Genomic DNA, 20,454 nt, shown 5'->3' with positions numbered 1-20,454 from the left:
TAGGCTTTGGGACGAAATAGAGACCCCCGTTCTGTTTACGGAGGAAGAGTTGGAGGGTGCAGTACGTACCCTAAAAACCAGAAAGGCCCCTGGCCCGGATGGCATTGCCAACGAGATATTGAAGAAAGTTGCTCAGCAGCATCCTGACTTAGTATTGGGAATGTATAACGCATGCCTAAAAGCTGGAATTTTTTATGACAGATGGAAAGTGGCGCGGCTAGTATTGATCGATAAAGGGAAAGGGGGATCACTCCCCACATTCTTCCGCCCACTTTGCATGCTTGATACTGCTGGGAAGCTGTACGAAAAGCTCCTTAGAGGAAGACTCATTGAATATGTGCAAGCGGCAGGAGATCTGTCACCGAGGCAGTATGGCTTCAGGGCTGGCCGATCGACCCTAGACGCGATAAAGGAAATTGTGAGAGCCGTGGAAAGATCGGAGGATCACTCCCAGTGGCTGCAAAGGATAGTGCTGCTAGTCACCCTTGATGTTAAAAATGCGTTCAATTCGCTGAGATGGGTAGATGCGATGCGCGCGTTGGAAGAGGACTTCAAGATCCCTACATATCTGCAGCGGATCTTAGGTGATTATTTCAGTAACCGAGTTGTAGTATATCAGATGGAGGAAGGGGTTAGATCCATGAATGTTACGGCCGGAGTAGCGCAAGGCTCGATTCTAGGACCTGACCTCTGGAACATAACGTACGACGGGTTACTTCGGCTAATATTACCGGAGGAAACGCTGTTGATAGGATACGCGGATGATGTAGCAGCTCTAATTTCGGCGCGGGACCTCAATGTAGCCCAGCTGAAGTTAAACCAGGTTATGCGCAGGGTAAATTGGTGGATGGCGGCACACGGATTGTCATTGGCACTGGCGAAGACAGAGGTCGTAATGCTCACCAGGAGACGGATTGAGACGGGCTTCCAATTCAAGGTGGGTACAGAGACGATTGTCTCACAGGACGCTGTCCAGTATTTAGGAGTAACCTTAGATGCCAAGTTAACTTTCGGCAAGCAATTACAGAAGGCCGCCGATAAGGCATCAAAATATGTCGGAAAGTTAAGTAGGTTACTGACTAACGCAGGGGGCCCGAGGGCTCATAACCGTATGGTGCTAATGGGAGTAGCGCACTCCTTACTGCTATACGGGGCTGAGATCTGGGCGGACGCGCTCCAGAAGGAGGTATACAGAAAGAGACTGGCGCGGGTACAGAGGGTTGGCGCGTTACGGATTGCCACCGCTTACAGAACAGTTTCTGAACCGGCCATTTTGGTGATCGCGGGAGTTATTCCCGTGGCGCTACTGGCCGGTGAGAGGAAACGGCTCTTTGAAAGAAGGTGGGAGGCCGATAGAGCAGCAGCCTACAGAGAAGAGCGGGAACGCACAATGGCTGCGTGGCAAGATGCGTGGACTGGGGAAACTCGTGGCAGATGGACGGCAGTTCTGCTCCCAGATGTCAGAAGTTGGGTTGGTAGAGGTTTTGGTGAGGTAGATTACTACCTCACCCAGCTCCTCAGTGGCCATGGTTACTTCCGGGAGTTTCTCCAGAAGATAGGGAAGCGGTCGGTGGGAAATTGCCCCCACTGTTCAGGAATAAGAGACGACGCCCATCAGACACTCTTTGAGTGCGAAAGATGGGGTCGTATCAGAAGAGATTTGGAAGAAAGAGTGGGTCAATGGGTTCCTGAGCGCTTCCAAAGCATAATGCTCTGTGGCAGGGCGCAGTGGAATGCTGTGGCGATGTTTACAAGGGCAGTTCTAACCCTTAAAAGAAGAGACATGGATGGAGAGGAGGATAACCCCTAGTGGGTAAGGAACAGGAGCCTAGCCTGAAGTAGTGCTGCACAAGCGAATCCAGGCTAGGCCTGGTAGTAGGGGGGTGTTTTAGCCGGTAGGCCGCGAGGGAGTCCGGCACAATGTGCGTAAGATGCATTTCACCCCTCTTTAAAAAAAAAAAAAAAATTATTATTATTATTATAGGTGAAATGCCAGGGTTCTTACAATCCTTTTTTTTTTGTTTTTATATACTTTCAAAGAAAAAATAACTTACGATAAATAACTTATTTAGAAAAATATATTAGTTCGCAATATTTTGCAGCGTTGAGATAATAAAAAAAACTTATACAGAAATCCTTCTCTATTATAAATTGAAATTAATGTACTTACCGAAGTGAAGCGCTATTCCTATCTAAATGAAAGAATAGAGTTCAATTTTAAAGGAAATGTCAGTTGAGAAAATTAATTTCAGTTGAGATGGAACAAGGAGAGAACAAGAGCAACTAGATAGTAGTATAGATGATGAGTTATTGCGCCAAGTTTTAATTGATTCGAACTTTAGAAATCTGTTTCGAGAAGTAAGAGGGTTTCCTGATTTTACCATCCACCATAGTGAACATTAGATTGAAGTGAAAATGTTTTTGTGGATTCTATTTAGAATAAGTAAACATTCATGTCTCTAAGAAGTATTGAATTTTTAGTTATCTATTGCAACATAATTTAAACAGTACATTTATGTAAATATTTAATGTATTTGTAAAAGAAAACTTGGAGGCAGTAATTATATTTAATAGTTAATTACTTCACTGTTTTTGAATTTAAAGAAACAAAATAATAATAATAATAATAATAATAATAATAATAATTAATAATAATAATTATAAACTCGAATTAAATGTCAGAATTCATTTGTTTATTTTTTTCTTTATATCTAATGGTAGGTATAATTGATTATATTTTTTGATAAATGAAGTTGTCAATTATATTTTTCATGTTATATGTATAGTTATATATTATTAAGATAAATAAAGTAATGCCTATTTTTTCAGGAAGGCTTTAACGTCCAACTACCAAATTAGTTGTAGACGGAGGCGACTAGCAAACATATTTTACTATAAATTTCTTATATTAAACATTAAATAAAAATCCATGGCCTTGACCGGGGGAATCGAACCTACTAACCAACAATACTGATCTATTGCTGGTCTAGTCTCTTAACCGCTCGGCTACCGTGGGGTCTTAATTTATGATTATTAACTCATTATTATTACCTTATAACTACTTTTTCTTTATTTCTTTGTTCTGCGCTTGGACTTTGTGTAGTTTTATGAATTGTTTCACGTGGTACTCTGTTTAAATAGCACATGAACTAGGCCTTGGCCTAGTTTTTTTTTAATTAGCAGTATTGAATACAAGTACATAATTTAAAGTATAATAGTTTTTTTCGCCCCTACTTTGTCACATCATCGCTAGGTAAAGGCTGACTGAAATAACATCTTTCCTCAGAAAGCTAATTGTAATTGAATTAAGGTCATTGTACTATTAATCAAATTAGGTGGATTTTATTACTGTGAATAATGTGTGAATCGTATGAATAGAAAATTTATTCAGCTTACGTGTACGAGCGAAGGTGAAGTTGAATAAATTAACTAGTATAAAATATACTTGGTGAATGTTAATTCAGAGCTTGGATTCGCTAATTGCCATTTGTGTCTACTGGTCGATATAATTACTTTTTTAACATAGGTGCAATTAAAATTTTAACGTTTAAACCAGTTTTGTTCATTTGTTGAATGTTCACGCTGTTGTATGTTTAATGGTAAACAATGTTTCCACTGCCTTATGGATGTTTCAATAAAATAATAACGCTTTTTAACAAATTCGAATTCAATCGAAAAAGTTATCTTTTATTTATATTTTATGATATTGTAATGTAAATTTTGTAATATTCAGATCATTGATAAAAGCTAAAAAAGTTTAGTTTTTTAACTTTGTATTTTTAAGTTTTTCTTCGATCATTCATTCTGACTTTATTTTCAGGTATTATGGCCGAAGGAAATGTGGCAGTGATAACGTTGATCGCAATACTACTCTCTGTCTGTGTGGAAGACAAGCAAGCAGCAAATGTTGGTAAGTGTTTTGTTGTTTAATACTTAAAATAAAAAGCATTTTATGCCCTATTTAAAGTTCATTAGGTTTTTGAAATCCAAAATGCTTTAATTCTAATACAATACAGGGGAAAATACGTATAGATCAGTGCTGGACATAAAACCAATCTAGACCCAAACAGTTTTCTTTACAGATATAACCAAGCTACAGCTTCTGTTTTTGGCATTATCTAAACATTTTGTTTAGTAACAAAACGTTTTGTTAACTGTTCACTAAAAATTTAAGAAAGCTGTGAGGTTACGTTCTTAGACAATGTTATTCAAATTTATACCATTATATTCTACATCATTTAGTAGAGTGCTTATATGGAAGTTTTGTAACATATTTGAAAAGTTTGTTTTTATCCATGAATGTTTAAATTTTCCTTTCACAGCAATGCTATGAATTTTCTTTCTTTATAGTTGAAGGTTATAAAGTATTGTTTTAGGTAGCATTGTTTTTCAATCGAATAGCAAGTTAGTTTACAATAATGGAAGTTTTAGACTGGAACAAAAGGTAGCCATTTTTATGTTTAAATCTAGAGACAGCTTTCTTGCCTTGCCAATATACGCAGAAGCTCATCTAAAATGTATTGTATCTACTGAATTTTAAAAGGTTACCACAATTACTGTAAATAATTCACTTTTGAGACGTATATGTGCTTTGTTATTTTTAGTGTTAAAATGAAAATTTGGGAAAATGGTGTTTTGTTTAACAATATTATAATAAGACATTCTATTTTATTCTAAAGTTGCAACTATATTGTTAAACTTAAGCTCTTTAAATACAGCTTACTTTGTAAACTTTAATAAATGGAAATATTTAACTCGGTAAATTATTTGAAAGTTTCCTTGCCAAATATTAGGCTTTGGAAATATTTTAAACAATTCAAAAGATGTGTTCACAAATAATGTAAACTACATTGCCCTAATTAAAATGAGTTTAATTGTTTGTGGCTCAGAGAATACTGATTCCAGTTCACCTCCATATTGCGTTTCGATAATTGTCCATAGTCTTGAAAAAATCAATAGGTTTCTTATTGCATTTGTATCGATTTCTAACACTTATCGTCCATAAGAATCGATTTCATATTTTTTCAATAATTGTCTTGATACACACATTGTAATAATAGAACAGCTCTTACCACTGCAAGACAGTACAAAATTCTGGAATATAGAGGGATACCGTCATCCCCACCTTTTCAAAGAAACTACACTTTGGATGATTGAGAGATACATAAAATAAAATCATTACTTGTAATCAATTAAGCTCGACTGCAGTTTACGAACTCAAATCATCACGCCACGTTTAATTTTCGCTATATTAATCATACTTTCATTATCAAGACATAGCTTTGTCTCAAATTTGATTTCCTTAAATATTATACAGGGTGATCCATTTAAAACGCACCAATCGTTAATAACTTTTTAGGAAAGCGGAATTCCGAAAAAAACCCTGCGTATGCAGTCACTCATAATACTTAATACAGTAAAATATTTTTTTAAACAGAATGTAGACATACGCGGGATTCAAACTGGGGTTCTTCCACATACAAAGCCACGCTCTTGACTTCTAGACCAACACCCGCCCATCCTTGGCAAGATATTCTTACCGTAATCATATGTCAAGAAGTCTTGCATACATCTTACATTAAAATGATAGTTGGATAGCTTTTATTTGATGATAAAACAAATTTATCCTGATTCACCCACAACCATTACATTACATTACATGTTTTAAAATCTTAAATTATTATTAATTTTGTTCTTTGCGTCACAAATAACATTTTTTGCAGCCAGAGAACCAATCAAAACGTGTATTTCTGGTGGAAAATTATTATTTAAAACCGATCACGAATAAGATGAAAATTGTAACATTGATCTTAAATATCTCAACAAATATTAGGGATATCAAAACGGGGTTAACGCTATTTTTCACAATTTTCTATGTAGTTTTCATAACCAGTGGTCCTTATGAAACCTCGATCAGGTTTTTGCCCGTAACTTTGCCAAAAATGAAGCTACAGCATCGTGAGGTGGAAAATTTTGAAAACTAGACCAAAAAAAGAGACATTTTTCAGATTACCGCTTCCCTATAAAAAGTTATTAGCGATTGGTGCGTTTTAAATGGATCACCCTGTATATAATTTAGGCAAACACATAAAATTAATCAAATACTACATGTATTCAACCAATAATACAATTTGTTTATTTAAAAAATATATAAATAAGTCTTACCCAGTTACAATAACTGTTTTCGAGATAATTTCAAAAAAAGGGCATTAAAATTTATATTGAAACATAGTAGTGTAACATAGTTACCCTAAATTTCTGTTCATTATTTATCGTTTCGTACACGAATTCTTTATTTTTGTTTTATGGTTATTTTTGCAGTTTAATTAACGCTAGTGAAATAAATCCTCTTCTAGGAGATCCTATTACCTAATAGATAAATGTCTCAAGTGGAAGCATATAAAGAAAGAAATAGCCGCACGATAATATATTAAGAAAAAGCAAATTATTTCCAATTTAAGATGAAAAATACCAAAAGGAAGGTATATCACTGTTATATCTGTTTAAGAGAAGACAAAGCAGCTTCTCTCCTTTAGACAAAATTAAATTCTTGGTCAGTTGAATTCTCGTGCTTATTGTGCAGGAGCTCACTTCAACAAACCTTATCTACTCGTATTTGTTGTTGTTAAGCTTTTATTGTCCAAAGTGCTAACAGCTGGCCGCAAGTATAGAAGCTGCTACCTTGTTATGGTAGCCAGAATAAGAAGTGGTAAGAGACAGAAAAGAAGTAGAAGAGAAAAAAAAACACTGAAAACCTTCTTTTTTTCTCCTGTACTCCTGTTCTACCAGGAGTTAACAACTGACAGTCACAGACACTACTTGGTATCATCCTTGAATGAACTCCTATACCATACGTGCACACAAACACAAATTTATATAATATACGAACAAGAATACTGAAAGGTAACCACAATAACGATCTACCTTACAGCAAATATGTTATTGTGGTTACCTTTTTATTCACTTTTCTCCTGTTACTTTTTGGACAAAAAAAGAATGTCAGCCATTCGGTGCAGTTATATAAATACAACATTCTTCAGCAGCCAGCTTTTTGGTATTTTTAATATTATCCTCTAATTTATATTCTCCCCTTATTATTAAACTAACAAAATCATGCTACTTTATGAGGTTTTTGCTTAATAATGCTTTCTTAATATTGTAAGGTATTGCTCCCCAAATGCTACGTTACATTATCTGTTTATTAATGAATTTTACTTCTTAACAAGAACTTATATACTCAAGAACCTTAAAAGTTGAGTATAAGGTTTGAATAAACGACAAAAATTACACAAATCAGCAAATATCCAACATTTCATTCATACTTCAGCTCGTAATTTCAACCATTTAGAAACTTTTAAGTAAAAGCTTATGTGTTTTATTCAAATTATATAACAATAATATCATTTAAGTAATTTCACTGTATTGAATTTTAATTAAAATCATTTAAAATTTATTAGATGTCGCAGACCCTTACGCTGGCCATTTTCATAATATTATACAGAATGTTTGTTCAGTAAAGTGTAGCTCTTAACCTATGTTGGCTGTTGTAATAGGAGGTACCACAAACTAATAATAATCCTTTATTTTTATAATAAAACAAATAATACAAAATACAAAATTTATAATAGTAGAAAATTGCATGGCTTATATATAGCTTGGCAAAAGTAACAGTTAGCTTTTAGTTAAGTAAAGAAAAAATACATGAATAAATAAAATCAAAATAAAAAAAAAATAAGTATCAGAAAAAGATGGTTGAAGTATAATAGAGAGCCAAAGAAGAGCAGCGAACCAAATTGTGAAGCTATTACAAAAGAACAAAATAAAACATTAAACTTCATGAAAATAAAGAAAAGTAAAAGATATTTAAATTTTAGGCTCTTCATTTATAATTTTGTATCTTAAATTCCAGGCACTCCTAGCAAAAGTAATCAGTAGAAGATAATCCGAGGTAGACAGCAAATTAACAATACAATGGCCAGAAAGACTAGAATTCGGAGTAGGAGCTCACCTAAAATCGGACATATAGCTAGGAAACGATAGAGCTCCTCCTGTACCCCTAAGGAACACAGAGAGCACTTGCCATCAAATCCATCATCACCCTGCCGCACCAACCACGGGACACTATTTAACCTTAGTAGCTCTGCTAGTACCAAACTATTATCATTAAATCATTAAAAATCGTTAAATAACATCCCTATGCAAATGAACATACAAAATGAACAATAGGTGAAATATGACCCACAATTCTTTTTTACCTACTTCGCAAGAAAATAACCATTATTCCCTAATTTTCTGATTACGCTTAGAATATTAGCGGAGAAAACAAGACATTAAGCGAGAAAAATCTTTAATTTTTATTGTTTTTATTGAGAAAATATTTTTTTATTGCATAATTTGATTCTTCATTAAAAACTACGGAAGAAAAATTAGTAAACACTAAATTATGTTTAATTTTTCATAGAAATAATTACCAAATAAAGAATTGGCCAATCACAGTGAAGTGTGAAAAGTAGGTTGGTTTGAAAGCCAATAAGAAGCGAGAACTGTTTATTAAACCACGCATCCACGTTTGTCACACCCTCTTTAGCTCCAAATAAAATAGAAGATCTGTATTTTTCACTTTTCTGCTATTCTATTACTTTTGACAAACGGATTAGCCAATTCTATTTAAATTAGTAACTTTTTTTGCTTCAGAAGAATACGAGAGCACAAATTATTATCATTCATTGCTGTTTAAAAGAAAAAAAAAAAAATATTTTCAACTTGGTAGGAGCCGGGTAACACCCTTGTCTGAGTCTCTTTTTTTTTGGAATAAGCTCTGCAAGGGTGTTTCGAGAGATCTGTGCATCCTTCATTAGAGAAAGATGAACAACCATATTCAAGAACAAATTATTATTTAATACAAAATGAGAGTTCATCTAAAATTCAAAATAAGTTTTAGTTAATTAATACAGAAAGATTTATTTACCTTATAAAAATACTTACATTGTAGGCACCACGGTAGCCGAGCGGGTTAAGAGGCGAGACCTGCAAAGCTAATATGCATTGTGGTATTGGGTTCGATTCCCGGTCTTTAGACCTTGGATTTTATTTAAAGGTTAATAAAAGAAATTAACAGTAATGTATGTTTGCTAGTCGCCTCCGTCCACGACACCTAATTGGTAGTTGGACGTTAAGCCCCGCCTGAATAAATAGGCGATTACTTTACTTTACGTTTTTACTTACTTTGTCTCGTAGCTGAAAAACGAAATTTTCAGAATTCAGGCTACATCTAATCATCTTTATACATTAAAAATTCAAGTTAAAACAGAACATGAGCACGTTGATTCCTGTTAACAGAAATAGGAAGGAAAGTAAACGAAATTTTGGATATACTCGTAATAATAATCGATACAGAAATTTAGTAAAGGAAAAGAATATAACCTTCAAGGAATTTTCCAAGCCCTTTTTTCACATTTCATTTTAATTAACGGGATGGATACAATTCATTTTCTGACGGTTTTCACATGAAAAAAGAAAAACAAAGCATATGAAAAATTTCAATGAAATGGAAATAAGAAGTTGGGTGTTTATCTCGAGAGTCTCCTTTTTTTACCCTTCACTACCCTTTTGTCATTATACCCCTCTTCTCACAACAGAGAGTATCCTGAAGCTCGGGATAGCTTCAAGCCAGCTTCATTCATGTATTGCAGAATAAATTACAATTCTCTATCTCTAAGTTAAAAAAAAAAAAAAAAAACTTTAGTCAAATGAGATGTTGGACTTCCTGAAAACAAAGTTGTAAAAACTTTTTCGTTTTTTTCTCTTTTTACTTTCTCGCACCTAACTTTGCTGACAAAATTAGCTAAATTAATGTAACTTTACAAACATTATACCACCGTTATCCATTTGATCTAAACTAACAGATGTAGAACTCTAGTCTGCCCGGAGATCATCCTTACCAACTTTTTGAAACAAAACTAACTACTTCCTTTTTAAAATTAACTAGATTTCTTTACTACACTTGTTAAATTAAACTTTAATCATCATTGAAATCATTAAGCTTATCTTTTTAAAATTTCTTTGGCCCTAAAGTGTAATATAATTATATTTTTGGTTGGTGTGAAGCTATTTTCCAGTCAAACCAATATGGCCTCCAATTTTACATGTACGAGTATTTACCGAGGTGTGGCTATTAAATAACGAGACTATTGCTGTAAAACATTTTATTTTAAATTTATACATATTTAGTTATTATCACCTTCAATATACACCCCTCCCCTATCCCTACAACGCTCCATGCGAATTTACCATTGTTCGGAACAGTATTGGAAGTCTTTTTTCTGTGAGCTTCTGTATGACGCGTGCCGCTTTTTCTTTCACACCTTCAACGGACTGAAATCTGACTGTTCCTTTTAATGCAGATTTGACTTTGGGGAACCAGATAAAAGTCACATAGGGCCAGAACAGGCGAATAAAGCGGTTGGCCTAAAACTGGGATGTTGTACTTGGCTAGAAAACGTCTTGACAAGACAATGCAGTGTGAGCGCCGGCGCGTTGTCTTGATGGAGAACCCCGTGACTTGTTCTTCCACAAATCGGGTCGTTTTTTTCCTTACTCTTTCGCCGGAGTTGAGCTCCGCACCTCATGGTAGTAATGTTGATTAATTATAATCGATATTTTTTATCCGTTTTGGACGTGGAAGGGCGACCCTGGCGGTCATCATCTCAGACATCTTCTCGGCCATCTTGGAAACGCTTGAACCACTCAAAAACTTGCGCACGTGATTAATATTCATCGCCATAAACTTCTTTTAATAACAGTTAAGTTTCAGTAGCGGTTTTACCCAGTTTTATGTGAAATTTCGCGACAATTCGTTGCTCTACTACATCTGTAGTATAATGTTTTCGGCAAAACGAAACTAACACCTCTTACACAAACGACGGTTCCGGTCAGACAGATTTCTCTACAAACATGTGAGACGCTGCACTCGAAAGAGAAGGCTTTACGCTGCACAGCTGTCGGTCGTGAAGATTTGGCACATGCATAGTTCTTCTGTAGCAGCATCAGTCACGTTATTTATTAGCCACACTTCGTATTCATTCATTCATTTTATTGGCATGAACTTAACGGAAGTGCCATTGTACCTCATAGATTTTACTGTATTTTAAAATTTTCCCGCAAAACGACGCTACGATTTTATTTTAAGTAGCAGGAAAAAAACCCCTGGAATCTATAAATATTTTAGAAAAAGCCTCTGACGCCGTTTGGCTTATTGGACTTCTTTTCCGCCTAATCGAATACCACTTTCCTGTATTATTTCATTAAACTCCTTCACTCTTACCTCTCCAACAGAAAGTCTTGTCATCCACCTAAACTCTGCCTCTTCATCCCCGTATCCAATCGCAGCAGGCGATTCCCCAAGGTTCCAATCCTAGGTACTACCCTGTTCATCTCCTACATAAATCCTCTCCCCAAACCTTCTCATGTCAACCTCGCCTTGTACGCTGATGTCGCGGCCTTTTACACATCATCTTGGAGAATGGACACTGTTTCCAACAGACTTACTATTGCTATAGACAGACTAACAAAATTCTGCAGTAAGTGGAAAATTAAAATTAACCACGATAAGACTAACGCTATACTCTCTACCAAACGTAGACCCTCCTTTAACCGACAAATCAGACATAATAATATTCTCATCCCATGGTCTACCCACGTTAAGTACTTAGGGCTAACTTTAGACAACAAACTGACTTTCACTACGTACGTACAGGACAAAGTAAACGCAGGCAAACTGGACCACAAGACTTTTATTTCCTCTTCTCTCACGTGACTCCAAAATGACTATGGACCAACAAAACTCCTCCTCTACAAAGTAGTCATTAGGCCGATGTTGCTCTACGCCTGCTCCGCCTGGAGCCTGGATTTGTAATAGCAACAACAAGAAGCTCCAAAGACAACACAGAACAAATTTCTGAGACTCGCAACAGACTCACTCCACGGAGACTGCGTCCATTATCCCCCGGTGCACTCCTTTATCCAAAAATCGTCTGCTCAAACTCCTTTCCATCCTAGACTGCCATCCCAATCCACTCTGCCGCGACATAGCCTCCTACAGATCCTTCTACAACATACAGTCACAGAAGACTAAAACATATCCTACTCTAACTCTCTACACTAGCTGCAGGTTTTCCTCTCCTTTTTTTCCCTGCATTCCTATCCTACTCACTTAACCTTTCTCGTTCCTCACTTGGTAAGAAGGTTGAAATGTATCATACAAAATGTATTTATTTTATGTATATATTTATACTTAGATATAAATATTATTCATTATTCAACTCAATCATTTTTTCCCCAAAAAGAATTAGATTAAAGGGTAATTCTTTGAGAATGGGTGGTTAGATTCTTTCTTAAGTGATAAGAAATGATTGTAACCCATAAGTTCTATGTTCGGAGAAACTTTGCGAGTCTAGTTACTTTGGAAATAACAGCAAGAGAATCAGATGGCCATAGCTTGAAAGTCAAAGCCTAACTGGTGCTAATTCAAGCCTAATTTGGATATCCCATATCTGCCCCATATTCCCCGAAAATCAGCCTAGAAATAAGATGTACCTTTTCTTGAAGAATAGTTCTTCCAGTCTTTCCAAATCTTCTGCCCATATCTTCGTGATAAAAAAAGAAGAATATGAAAACAACTAAGCTGAGATATTTGTGCAGATGTTACTGATATAGTTTCTAAGTTACCCATCTATAGTAACTAAACCATTAATCTTCAACGGCAAAGATATATTTTTTTTTTCCTTGAAGGTAATTTTACTGGAATTGGAATCGTGCCAACAACCACATGTCTAATCCATGGCTCAGTAAGATGGATTGGAGATAGAATTAATCACTTAATTTCTTAACATAACATTTCCTTACAAAAAATAACTAAATAAAAAAACTAACGTAACCAAAAATGTACACCATATTTCTATTACTACAATTCTGTATGATCTTCAATGTTGTTTTCAAACTCTGAATTTTAAAAACGTATTAAATTCACGTTATAAAAAATTTGAAAACTACGCATTACTTAACCGATAGTTTTGAAATTCCCTTTATCCGTTTTACAGAATTCCCTAAAACTACTTTTTACTACAACAATTATTACCGTAAACTCATGCATAAAGTAAAAAAAGTAAAAGTAATTGCCTATTTTTTCAGGCTGGCTTTACGTCCAACTACCAAATTAGTTGTCGTGAACGAAGGCGACTAGCAAACATACTTTACTGCAAATTTCTTTTATTAACCATTAAATAAAATCCAAGGCCTAAAACTCGAACCCAGTACCACAATACATATTAGCTTTACGGTTCTCGCCTCTGAGGGCGATATGTGTAAAGAGGTCCTAAATGGACGGACGGAAACTTGAAACTCTGGTATTCATTTGTACTTCTTGGGAAGCAAAAACTAGATATAACTCATGCGTATATTTTTTTAGTTTTTAAAAAAAAGATAATCAAAGAAATATAATCATTTTCAAAGAGATCTTAAGAATAGTAAAAAGCACTTCTGAGATATCAACTCGGATGAATCAGTAGAGCTTGAAAACAACTCCGGTTTCCCCTGTAACTGCCTTCTTTATTTGCAAAAATTACACACAAAAGTGTATATGCGTATTTAGCTCAGTAGAAGATTGTGACGTAACGTGATCAAGAGACAGTTGGTTAAAGAAAAAAAACTGTGGCTGCGTCATGGACTCGGCCATGTGTTGTACGTGAATACGTTTACGTAACGGGTTATATTTTTTATATAAAATATTTTTATTTATGTATTTAGGATGAAACAATGTGTCTTCATAATCGACTATCGAACACAATTTATGCCTATACAGTCCTTTGTCGATGTAGAAGCGATTTCATCATCCACTTGCATAATTTCAACCGCCCCAGCTGCAGATGTACTGGACACCATCGTTGATCCGCTCGGCCGCATTCATTCTTTTACGTTCCCGGCACAGCATGACTCGGTCATATGGTGTTTTATTATTACCATTCGATTGTTCTTGAGAAGCCCTTTCCAACCGTATACGATCTCTGTATTTGGTTTTGGCTTTTCGGCACGTATAGGCCGACATTATATATTTTTGATAATATTTTTTTATTCTAACACCTTATTATATTCACTGTCACTATTTTACACTAATGTTTTATATAAAATCGATAGATTGTGACGACAGCTGACGATTAAAACTTAAACGAACATCGTAGCTTCTCCGAGTCAAAAGTTATACTACGAGGGTCGTTAGAAAAGTCCGTGCAAAAATGAAAACTACTTAATTTTTGGGGGTAAACCTTTTTTATTTTTCAACATAGTCACCTTTTAGGCTTATACACTTCGTCCAACGCTGCACTAGTTTGTTGATCCCTTCCGAATAATAGGATTTGTCCAAGACTGAAAAATAGCCATTCGTTTCTGCAATCACCTCCTCGTTTGAATAAAATCTTTTTCCCGCCAATCATTTCTTCATAATGGGGAACAAATAGTAGTCCGAGGGAGCCAAGTCTGGAGAATAGGGGGGATGTGAAACGAGTTGGAACCTTATTTCCATTAATTTTGCGACCACAACTGCTGAGGTGTGTGCTGGTGCGTTGTCGTGATGGAAAAGGCCTTTTTTGTTGTGGGCCAATCGTGGGCGTTTTGCTTGCAGCTCGGTTTTCAAACGGTCCAATAACGATGAATAATATGCACCTGTAATAGTTTTACCCTTTTCCAGTTAGTCGATGAGGATTATTCCTTGCGAATCCCAAAAGACAGTCGCCATAATCTTTCCGGCCGAAGGAACGGTCTTCGCCTTTTTTGGCGCAGATTCCCCCTTGGTAACCCATTGTTTAGATTGTTCTTTGGTCTCAGGAGTGTAGTGATGTATCCATGTTTCATCCACAGTGACGAAACGACGCTTAAAGTCCTGCGGATTCTTCTGGAACAGCTGCAAACCGTCCTTGCAACACTTCACACGATTTCGTTTTTGGTCAAGCGTGAGCAATCGCGGCACCCATCTTGCGGATAGCTTTGTCATGTCCAAATGTTGATGCAAAATATTATGTACCCGTTCATTCGAGATGCCCACAGCACTAGCAATCTCACGCACCTTCACTCTTCTGTCATCCATCACCATATCATGGATTTTATCAATGATTTCTGGAGTAGTAACCTCAACAGGGCGTCCAGAACGTTCAGCGTCACTTGTGCCCATATGGCCACTCCGAAAATTTTGAAACCACTTATAAACTGTTCTAATCGAAGGTGCAGAGTCACTATAATGTTTATCAAGCTTCTCTTTAGTCTCCTGAGGCGTTTTGCCTTTCATAAAGTAGTATTTAATCAATACACGAAATTCTTTTTCGTCCATTTTTTGAAAATCACTCGACTTCCTCGATTCAAACGAATGCCAAACACAAAGAAATAGACCGATCTGGCTGAAACTTGGTGTGTGTTCTTCCAAGAGATGCTACTAACTAAACATAACCTCGATACGCGCCAGTAGAGCTATCTCTCTGACTTTGCACGGACTTTTCAAACGACCCTCGTAATTGCAAATCTCGATACACAGCAAAATGATCTTAAAATGGCGGCGCTTCCCCCTCCACCGAGCGCGATGCGTCACAGCTTATCGTAATAAATTCTTTGATCCTTTAGCTATCCAGTGGTCTAATTTAATTTTGGATGTAGACTATAGATTCGAAACTATAATGCCAAACTGTATCCCCCGATTTTGTTATCATTAGGTTTTTTGGATTGCCTCCATATGATAGCAAATTTAAAGACGTATTCACGTCAAAAAAGAATCACAAATAGATTGGGATTTTCATGTTGTTTTTTCGAAAAAGGTAAATTTTTTTTGAGGTTACAATTGTACAGAAAATCAATTTTATTGAAGTGTTGCTTACAAATTTTCAAAATCTAGATATTGTAATACACAATATTTATTTAACTAGGTCTTTTTAGCTTCAATGCAAACGAAAAAATTAAGTGAAAATAAAACAATTGCAGATAAATACCTTTTTGAATTCCTATCCTTTACAAGAAAAAATATATATACATATATTACATCCTTAATTAAGTTGTAACAAAAAGACTATTTCTAGCTTTTCAATTTCCTCCTTACTTCGTGGAATGGACATAGTAACACGTTTTGTCCAATTTGGGTATACAAGAAAGAAGGACAGATTCTTTTGTAAAGCTAAAAATGCAATTCCTATCTGTTTGCCCTTTTTCATTCTAAAAAAAAAAGATACTGGTATCTCTCTTTCAAACATGCAATTTCTATTTGTTGGCCCTTTACATTTAAAAATAAAAGATACTGGTATCACTTTTTTAGTTTTACTGAGAATACAGAATACAGGGTGACCAGAGTTATATGCTCCACCCACTTTTTTTTTTAACGGCGGGAAATTTCGAAAAAATAAAAAACACGTATTTAATCATTTTTAGTCTAGTTTATTTTCAGTGATTGACCCATTTTTTTAAACCCCTGTATCTCGAGATACAGCATCCAACTTTTGTTTTTCAAATGGAACGTTATATTTTTTTTTTTGCGTATTTTTATAGTATTTGAACTCCTAAAAACAAACAAAAACAAAAGTTGAAATCGGTTCGGTTTTTCAAAAGTTATGGTAATTTAAAATATGAAAAACAAATTTCAGTTTACTGTCAAAATTACGTTATTTTTCTTAAAGAATCTGTTCAAACTGGGCACTATCAACGGATAGGCAAGCCAAAACTCCGGACTCCCACGCTTTGCTTGTAGCAGCACTTATCGTGGCGAAGTCAAGATATAAGCAGGCTAGAATTATTCGACGTTCAGCTAGTTTTTTCTACAAACGTTTGGTGCGGAGTTTTAGAAAAATCAACTAATCGGCCCCATACTTCTACAGAGAGAACTTAACTTGTGCAAGGTATTTAACTTTTTTTAAGAGACATTTTGCCAGTTCTGCTTGAAGATGTTCATCTACAACGTCGGCTATATATGTATTTTCAACAAGATGGTTGCCCAGCACATAATGCGAGAGTTGTTCGAGGTTACCTGGACAGAAATTTCCATGAAAAGTGCTTAGGGAATCATTGTCCCGTCCAATGGCCACCTCGATCTCTGGACAACCCCGATGGACTATTTTTTTTTGTGGGGATATCTAAAAAATAAAGTGTACAGTAACCTTAATCCCGTGGCTTCAGTCGATGATCTGAAACGTGGAATAACTCTAGCCTGCCTAGTTCTTGATTCGCTACCATAAGCGCTGCTACAAGCAAAGCGTGGGTGTCCAGAGTTTTGGCTTGCCTATCCGTTGATGGTGCCCATTTTGAACAGATTCTTTAAAAAAAAAAATAACGTAATTTTGACAATAAACTGAAATTTGTTTTCCATATTTTAAATTACCATAACTTTTGAAAAACCTAACCGATTTCAAATTTTGTTTTTGTTTGTTTTTAGGAGCTCAACTACTACAAAAATTTGCAACAAAAAATGTAACGTTCCATTTAAAAAAACTAAGTTGGATGCTGTATCTCGAGATACAAGGGTTTAAAAAAGTGGGTCAATCACTGAAAATAAACTAGACTAAAAATGATTAAATACGTGTTTTTTATTTTTTCGAAATTTCCCGCCGTTAAAAAAAAAAAGTGGGTGGAGCATATAACTCTGGTCACCCTGTATATTTGTACTCATTTGAAGGAATCAAAACCCAGAGAGTGTCTCTAACTGGAAATCCCCGAAAAAAATTAAAATAAAATAAATAAAACTGTGGATTTTAAAGTGTCATTGCTAAGGGAAACTCCGATGTTAAAGGCTTCCTCGGTTTACTGGTTACCAACACCATCCTGGTTAATTACCTGCAGTTGACACGAACAACATAAACGAACTTGTCTTATAACTTGCCTTTCCACTGTCTAAAGTCTCAAGTAGGAGGGTGGAAAAAAAACTTGTAAAGGCAAATAATTAAGTTGTAGTAGAATTTCAAGCAAATTTAAATCTGTAAGGGTAATGCTCACGGAGGAGAACTATACTTTCAGATTAAAGATAAACTTTTAGACTGTCAGACACACGCGTTGCACAATTCCTAAAGACCACTTTTTCGCGCTTAGAGTTCCTGATAACAAGTAATTCCTCCAGGGCAGACAAACTTTTGTTCCTTACACTAGTAGTATCCTTTTAACTACAGCTTCACTAAATTTTAGAAATATATCGTAGGGTAAAGTCTGGTGAGATGGCCACCATTTTATTTGGAGGGTGCCTGCAAAATTTTTGGTAAGGGCTAGGCTTACTTTATTATTATTTTTGGAAACCTCATACTCTCACAAACATAAGATAAGGAAAACATTTCAGAAAAAATGCTAAGGGCAACATTTTTTTATTCTTACAAACAAAAAAAAGTAGCAATTGGCCATCTATCCCCCCTGGGTTGTGTGAGTTGGCCAATGTAACTTGCGAGAGATAGCCACATATTGTAAATGAAATTGCGCTAGTTAAACGTAAAAATATCAGAAAACCATAAATGGTTACTTAATATTTACTTATTTTTCTTCTTTTTAAATTCGCTTTTACTACATTTTTGCAAGTGTATGCAAAAGAAGAGCAATTTTCGTGAAACCACTTCCGGCATATTATGCATTCCAACCAATCTTTTTTTCCCGGTCTTGTTGTAGCTTTCTCCATATCCTGTACATTCAGTTTCATCGATTTCTAAAATGGCATCACTTTCTCCTCTTCAAATTCGATTCCTGTTTCATCCTCTTCATCGGAACTTGGGGAAGGTGAGCGTTTTCTTTTTCGGACAATCCTTTTCTTTCAGAATTGTCTCTTTGGGGGATGGTATTTCTTGTTGGTTTGGATTTCTTTGCAACTCTGTTTTTCACAACAGCATTGTACTCGGGTGAAGTTAATAAAGTGGCAACAGACTTGGCTTGTTTTCTTCCAGAGACGACAGTTTGGGTGTGGACTTCAGTATAATTTCCGCGGTTAGTGTTCTGTCTTTTATGCTCAGTTGGCATTTTTCTGCAGTGAATTGGAAACTGAGCCAAACTATAACAGAAAAAAAAAGTAAAAATAATTGGCCATCTATCCCTACTGTTTGATGGCCATCTGTCCCGAATGCTAGGCAGAGATGTCCATCATGATAAACATAACACAGCGCTTAATTTTTAACAGTTTTAGAGGTTAGGATTCATTAATGTATATTATATTTACCTAATATGTAAAAAACAACACTAAAATTTCGACACATACATTCGCTGCAGCACGCAATATGCAACTGTCATAAACATTTTTTTATTGAGACGATAATGTTTTTATTCTCTGAGTTAATTAATAACGCTTTGACGCAGACCAAAATGAACTCACTGTAGTCAGACATGAAGGTTCATCACTTGAGAGGTCACGCAGAGAGGTCAGTTAAATTTCGGCTGTTGGCCATCTCTACCGATTGGCCATTTCACCCGACTTTACCCTATCAAAGCAAAGATCATATTATGCAAAAAATTTGCAATAAATATTTACGAAAGAAAAAAGAGCAGTTGTGATTAATATTTTTGCAATAAGTAAGATGTTAATTCCTGAGTTTGTAAACTGTTATAATTAAGGTGAAAGGAACACAAAACAAACCTTATCTTTACTAACTATACACACTTTAACAGTGTACTTACTTACCTTGTATCAACATAAACCACTTCTTGTTAACAGTAAAATAACCTAATTTAACAAGATTATACGTAATAGTGTAAATAATAGCAATGCTCAATTCATTAAAGATGTAATATGTTCCAGAAGATACTGACTTTACTTTAGGTACCAATTACTAAAGACAAATACAACCAACACTCAAAGTTTTGCCAACTTCCATGATATTATGGTTAGAAAAAAAAATTATTTTCAAAAAACCAAATAACACCAAAAACCAGATAAAACCACCTGAAACCATCAATTTTTTGTTGTCTTTTGGCAACAAACATTCTGGGGAATGTTCTCAGAAAACTTAAAAATCTGTTTTTATAAAAATGGCGAAAAATTAGATACGAATTTAAATTAAATAAGCTTTTTAAAAACGTTTTTAAATGGCTGAATTATTACGAGCCAGGGGCGGCTTAACCTATAGTGCAGGGTGTGAAATGCACACGGGCGCCGCCGTCTCTGGGGGCGCCGCGGCGCTCCCTTAGAAAGCTAAGAGCATCGTCTTGGACCATCATGGTACAACAATGATATGACAGAAGCGGCCAGCCAGCGCGGTGGCGGCAGTTATTAAACGCGAGCGCCCTATGGACGGCTTCTTTTTCGAACATTTTGTTTCAACTCGAAATAAACCTTATTTCACGTATTTAAAGTATAGAAGCGGCCAGACAGCGCCAGGGTTTCATTGCACCCGGGCGCTACACGAGCTAGAGCCGCCCCTGTTACAAGCTATAGTATAAATGAAATGATGGGTACTTGTTGATTTGTGT

At 35.6% G+C, this 20,454-nt stretch overlaps 1 protein-coding gene across 1 annotated transcript in view; it reads left to right on the top strand.

Moving 5' to 3' along the window:
• LOC141447108 (opioid-binding protein/cell adhesion molecule-like) overlaps window positions 1-20,454 on the top strand; it is a 771,975-nt gene that overhangs the window by 378,482 nt on the left and 373,039 nt on the right. The window contains exon 3 of the mRNA XM_074114310.1: window positions 3,821-3,910. Coding sequence (XP_073970411.1) covers window positions 3,826-3,910 — 85 coding nt within the window. The 5' untranslated portion in view covers window positions 3,821-3,825. The remainder of the gene's footprint in view (window positions 1-3,820; window positions 3,911-20,454) is intronic.

The sequence above is a fragment of the Rhodnius prolixus genome, unplaced genomic scaffold (genome assembly GCF_049639745.1).
Source record: "Rhodnius prolixus isolate KJV_2025 unplaced genomic scaffold, Rpr scaffold_7, whole genome shotgun sequence".
NCBI classification, from domain to species: Eukaryota; Metazoa; Arthropoda; class Insecta; order Hemiptera; family Reduviidae; genus Rhodnius; species Rhodnius prolixus.
Note: the sequence above shows the minus strand (reverse complement) of the source record. Positions and strands in the feature narration are given on the sequence as shown.